Source organism: Pezoporus wallicus, unplaced genomic scaffold (assembly GCF_028554395.1).
Source record: "Pezoporus wallicus isolate ANWC-B61680 ecotype Strahan unplaced genomic scaffold, APGP_CSIRO_Pwel_v1 contig_161, whole genome shotgun sequence".
NCBI lineage: Eukaryota > Metazoa > Chordata > Aves > Psittaciformes > Psittacidae > Pezoporus > Pezoporus wallicus.
In genome coordinates, this window is record NW_026642654.1 from 8,820,410 (window position 1) to 8,826,244 (window position 5,835).

The following is a 5,835-nucleotide window of genomic DNA, read 5'->3' on the forward strand; positions in this document are numbered from 1 at the left end:
CAATGGCCATAGGCTGGCAGTGCAGGGCTGCACCCGGACTCTGCCCCGGCCCAGCCGGGGCGGGCCGCTACCCGCCCAGCCCAGCTCGGCCCAGCGGAGCGGAGCCCCGGCGGCGGAATGGTGGAGGCCTGGTACATGGACGAGTCCCCGGAGGACCAACGGGCGCCCCACCGGCTGCGGCCCAACCGCGCCGTTAGCCTGGAGGAGCTGCGCCGCCTCGGCGTGGTCTACCGCAAAGTCAGTGAGCGCGTATGGCGGTGGCGGGGCAGCACGGGCCTGGCCCCCCGGAAGGCCCGGAGCTGGCGGGGCCTCAGGTGGCCTGGAGGAGACAGTGCCTTAGGCCTGCCCGGCACCCGCCCGACGAGGGGAGCGGCGACGGCAGCTGTTGGGACAGACCCGGGGCGGTGCTCGGGCGCGGAGAGTGGGAGCCGGTACCGGCCGGGTCAGTGCAGGCGGCGCTGCCTAGGCCGGGAAAGGGCAGGCGGTAGGCGGGGCCCAGCAGTATCTGTGAGGGGATAGAGAGGGAGCGCTGCAGGTACCTCTGCCGAAGCTGGCGCAGCTTGTGTGTCCATGGCGGTTAACTCGGCTTCACCTGGCGCTCCTGGGGGCTCGGGATTTTCCACCTCAGTGCCCTGAATTGTGCCATGTGTCTGAATCACTGGTCCCCTCCTTTTTTCCGTTGCCTATTTTTTAGTTGGATGCTGATAGCTATGAGACTGATCCATGTCTGAAAGAGATCCGGAGAGCAGAAAACTATTCTTGGATGGATATAATAACCATACACAAAGACAAGCTTCCAAACTATGAGGAAAAGGTATGCAAGTCTTTATGTTCGATGGGGATTTGCACCCTGCCGCCTGCACAACAGCAGGGGCACAGGGTGAGGTTTCCAGGTGTCACATCCTGTGCTGAAGTCCTTAACGTTAAAAAAGCAGTGCTGGTCTGATTTAAGAAATACCAGAGGGCTTTTGCTTCTGTAAATTGCCTTCAAAGGTTTTAAGGATAGTTTCCCTCACTGTGTCATTTTGAAACTAAGATTCCTACCTTCAGAGCCCTGCCAATGTTGGCCTGTCCTCAGAGAGCCTCCCAGGATGAAGGCAGGTGGTTGCCAGCTGGGCATGGGCTTTGAAGGCTCACACATCCTAATGGCTGCTTGCAAAACATGTCTTTTCAAAGTGAATGTTAACCATATGGAATCAGAGGGATGCATTCCCTGTGCAAGAAGACTTTTTTTTTACCCTGGGAAGCTGGTACCTTGGCTGCTTCTTGACAATTGAATGCCAGTGGTGCCAGGCTCTTGGATGAGCCTGCTAGAAGGAGCTTTCTCCCCCCAGCTTCTGGGTGCTGCTGTGCTCCTCTGACCTGAGAACAGCAACCCAGTGTCACTTCTATAGTTTAATTATGTTTCTGTTTACCAGTTTGTTTTAAGTTTGGTTTAAAACTGATGTCAGAATGATTAGGTAGTAACTCAGGCTGCCTGGGCAGGCTCTAGCTGACACAAAATGAGCCATTACTGACATGGTGTATGGACGTTTGCTCCTCCTGCAGCATTGTATTGGAACTGGCTCAGGGACACGCACTAGTGGAGCTAAACAGCCTCCAGACCTGAGAGGGTGATGGTAGCTGGTGATCACACTAACCTGCTCAGGTCTCTGTTAGTTAAATGTTTAAAGCACGGTTTTGTTCAATACTGTGAAATGTACAAAGAATTCACCATTCCAGATACAAAGAATTCAACATTCCAGAAAAAAGCAGAACGTTGCGGCTGTTACCTGGAGGGAGAGAGCCTGGAGCTGGGGCTTGCTGTGTGGGGGCAGGCATGACATGCTGCTTACATCAGATTGCTGTAGGTGGACAAGTTTGGCAATAACTGCATTTTCACACACAGCTGTAGTAGCTTGTGCTGCTGATTCAGCCCTACACCAGTGTAAAAGAGGGGGGATAACCTGTAACTCTGTTTTGGTTTTGCATTTTGGGGAAAAAAAAAGGCACAAAATGATAAAAATGAACAACTATGAGGACCAAATCCTGCAGTGGGAAACTCTACCCCTCTCTCTCTCTCAAACAGATGCGAGCTTTACTGTTATTCAGCAACTGCTTATGTGCAGCTGTGGCTGCTGTTTCTTGTCAGAGAAATTCCTGTCTTCCAAAGGGAATGTAGCACCTTGCTTAGAAGTGTCCCGAGACAGGGTCTGGCTGGCTGGATTCGCTCTTTCAGCCATTATGGTCTCATCTGTTAATCACTGTGCAGTTACCCTTTGAAAGCCTTTGTCCGCTTTGTTACATGTTTCTACCAGATTTCTCTGCAGTTTTTCTGTGTTCAGCAGTTTTAAGAGACTTGCTATTCCTAGATAAAAATATTTTATGAAGAGCATTTACACCTAGACGATGAAATTCGCTACATCTTAGATGGATCTGGCTACTTTGATGTTCGAGACAAGGATGACAAATGGATCCGGATTTCCATGGAGAAAGGAGACATGATAACCCTCCCTGCTGGCATATATCACCGATTTACACTGGATGAGAACGTATGTTGTTATAGATTACTGTAAATTTTGATGACAAATCATGTGAGTAGATACCGCATTAGTAACTACATGCCCTGAGACTTGCAGTTCATTAGCAAAACATATTAAATATGAAGTAGGAATATGAAAAATACTAAATAATTCACAGCATCTGAACCTTTCATCTCCAGATCAGAAATCCAGCTTCCTCTCGTCAGCTGTAACTGCAAGTCATTGCCACGTGATATCCATAGCATATCTTATGTGACAGTAGCATGAGAGCCAAACCCATGGCTGTCCCTCTCCCAGTTGTCCCTGCTGTCAGTTAAAGTGGAGATGGTGTAGATGGATCCTTCTGTGTTGCCTTGTGCATCTTCATGAGGATAGACAGAGTATATCTGTGTCCAGCAGTGGTGTTTTGATAAGTGCTAAATTCACCTTCAGGTAAAGAAGGATTTAAATGTCCACTACTTGCAGCTAGCATGTGCCAGGCTGGATGCTGGCTTCACAGGAGGTGACCTGCTTTCAGAGGGTATTTTTGGCAATGGGACTGTGAGATTGGCACATGGAGTCCTGATCTGTGTGTCTGTCCCTCTGGGCTTTTACAAATATGTTTGTAACTGCAGCTTTACCCCTGGAAAATGTGTGCTGTCTAAATCTGTAGCATAGTGGACAGGAGAGGAGAGCTCCCCATAACTCAGTGATTGGAGTGCTTCTGTAGGACATAAAATCCCATTTTCTACTGCCACAGCTGTACCTTGCACCTGGCATAATTTTGGTTAGCTTGTGGCAGGGGCTGTTGCTTTTCCTGTTGGAATCTGGAGACTTTTCACTTCCTGAAGCATTACTTTTTGGCTTGTTTATGCACTCCCCATTCAGCTTTTATGGCTCTCACTTTGAAGCTTCTGGTATTCTTCCAAAGCATTGAGTAGCCATCTTGGGTATTCTGATTGCTGTTGTTTAACTAAGCAAGTAGGATTTAGATGCTGCGTTGCTCAGTATTGTGGATCCAGTGCAAAAGATTTGCGTAAGACAGCAGTTTTAGGTTTGGTGTTTTTTTTTTGAAACAGGGAGAAACAGCATCTCTGCCTGTCGTGAAGGCACATGTTGTGACATAGAGCTTGCACTGCACAGGTACAAAATCTCCCAGGGCAGTAGATGAGAGCGGGAACAGCACTGGAGTGCTGTAGTTTTGTGGAATATGTGAAGCTTTCAGTCCATCTTGAGATGGTTTCAGTTATTTCTATAGAATTGCAAATGAAACATTAACTTCAGAATGAAGATCCCATGGAAAGGAGCTCTTAAATTACTTCTTGTTCTTTGACAGAACTACATCAAAGCGATGAGGCTGTTCGTTGGAGAACCTGTCTGGACACCATACAACAGGCCAGCTGATGATTTACCTGCTCGGAAACAGTATATGAAGTTTTTGGCTGAAGAAGCACAGTAACAGTGTCTGAGACGTGACAGGTGGAACAGCTTGAAGCCCTGTCAGAATAAATGTGGCTGGTGGCTCTTCACGTACAATTAGAATCACAGAATTACAGAAAATAATCAGATTGAAAGGTCATTTGGAGGTTATCAGGCCCAACCCCTCTGAAGTACCAGGCCAACTTTAAAGCTAGACCAGGCTAAAGACCATGAGGTTTGGAAACCTCTGGTGATGGAGGTTCAACAGCCTGCCTGGGTACTCATTCCAGTGTTTAGCTGCTCTTGTGAGCAAGCATTTGTCCTTTGTGGCCAATTCCCTGGTTCCAGTTTGCAGCTGCTGTCTCTGGCTCTTTCATGGAATACTTGAGAAGGGTGTGACTCATCTCCATAGTCCCTTCTCCAATGGGAGATGAGTTAGGTTTCCTCTGACTGCTCTTCTCCAGGAGAGACAAACCAGCATCCTTAGTTGGCCATCCTTCTGTTAAGGAAGTTGTTCAAAGCATTTTTTGCCCTAGCTTTAACTACAAGGGAATATAATTTGTAATCACCTGACAGTTAGACTTGAACCACTGACAATTTTGAGCCTGATGGTCCAGATTTTTTTCATCCACCTAGTAGTTTATACCCTCAGTCTGGCCACAAGGCTTCTGCGGGGTACACTGTAGGAAGCCTTGCTGTGGTCAAGGTGAATGACATCTGCTTCCCTTCTGCCGCAGCACCAACCATTGCCTCTCAGATAGCAGTTAGGATGGGCCAGCAGGATGTGCCCTTGGTAAATTGGCACTGGCTGGTTGCTCCCCATCACCTGCTGTTTCATGTACCTGAAACCGCTTCTGTAACAGCTATGCAGTAATTTCCTGGAGACTGAAGTGAGGCTGTCCAGCCTATAGTTCCACAGATCTTTCTTCCCTTTTGAAGGTAGCTGTATCATTTGTCTTCTTCCACTCAAAAAGGTTTTCCTGATCTCTGTGACCTTTCAAGGATGCCAGTGCCTCAGTGACATTAGCTAGTTGCATTTACACTTGCTCAGGAATCTATTTTCTAACCTTTTCTTTTTGTTTTCCTTGATATCTGTGGCAGGTAGAATTGGGAGAGGTGGGCTACATTAATATTCATTCTGCTCTGAATCCATGCTAATGAACTATGTAGGATTCTGGTTTTAATTGAAGAAAATAAAGCCTGCTTCATTCTTGTCTAAAAATTTTCATAAGAGACATTTGCATAATCGGCATTTTCATATGCGGCTTCCCAAGTTCTGCCCTGGTACACAAAGCTGTGGCTTTCTCTCAGCACAATGTAGCAATTGGCTCTTGTGAGTTATTAATAAAATTACTTTGACTTGGATATGGGGTTTTTTTTTGCTTATATGGGTTTGGGGTTTTTTTTGGTTGATTAGTTTTTTCTTGTGCTGGCATGAAGGACACATTAAACAACAGTGAAACTGTAATTCCTAATCAGCTTTTATTCCTTGTGCTGCTACTGACTTGTTCTGTAACATGGGACAAATCACTCACTATGTGCCTCAGTTTCTTTAGCTGTGAGATGAAGAAGAGTAGACTTAGACACGCTGGTCTGGTTCTCAGTAAATGCCATGCAGTCACATAGGACGTGTAGCTCCTCAGCAATGGGCACTGAAGCAGTTTGGTAAGAATTTGCTCTTTACAGTGATAAATTACTTTATAATGACAAAGTATTTCTTACACCAGCTCTCCATGGGTGATGGGGGCACAGGCTCTGTGCTGGCTGCAGCCTGTGTGCCCATTTCAGCCAGATACAATACAGGCTCCTGCCTTGCAGTTTCCTGAATAAACATGATTCTAGAATGAACCTGAAACTTGGGCTTATGTGAATTTTCCTAATGTAGCAGACATTAGGAAATAGGGTAGAAAACTGT

General features: G+C 46.9%; 1 protein-coding gene across 2 annotated transcripts; it reads left to right on the forward strand.

Annotated features, from left to right (window-relative positions):
- On the forward strand, positions 1-4,030 carry ADI1 (acireductone dioxygenase 1). 2 transcript variants are annotated; one of them, XM_057431849.1, is made up of 4 exons: positions 1-237; positions 695-814; positions 2,352-2,531; positions 3,838-4,030. In XM_057431849.1, the coding sequence occupies exons 1-4, from the start codon at positions 118-120 to the stop codon at positions 3,958-3,960; spliced, it is 543 nt and encodes a 180-aa protein (XP_057287832.1). In that variant the 5' UTR covers positions 1-117; the 3' UTR covers positions 3,961-4,030. The 2 variants fall into 2 exon arrangements, with proteins under 2 accessions (XP_057287832.1, XP_057287833.1); XM_057431850.1 differs by having other exon boundaries at positions 7-241.
- The last annotated feature ends 1,805 nt before the right edge of the window (positions 4,031-5,835 follow it).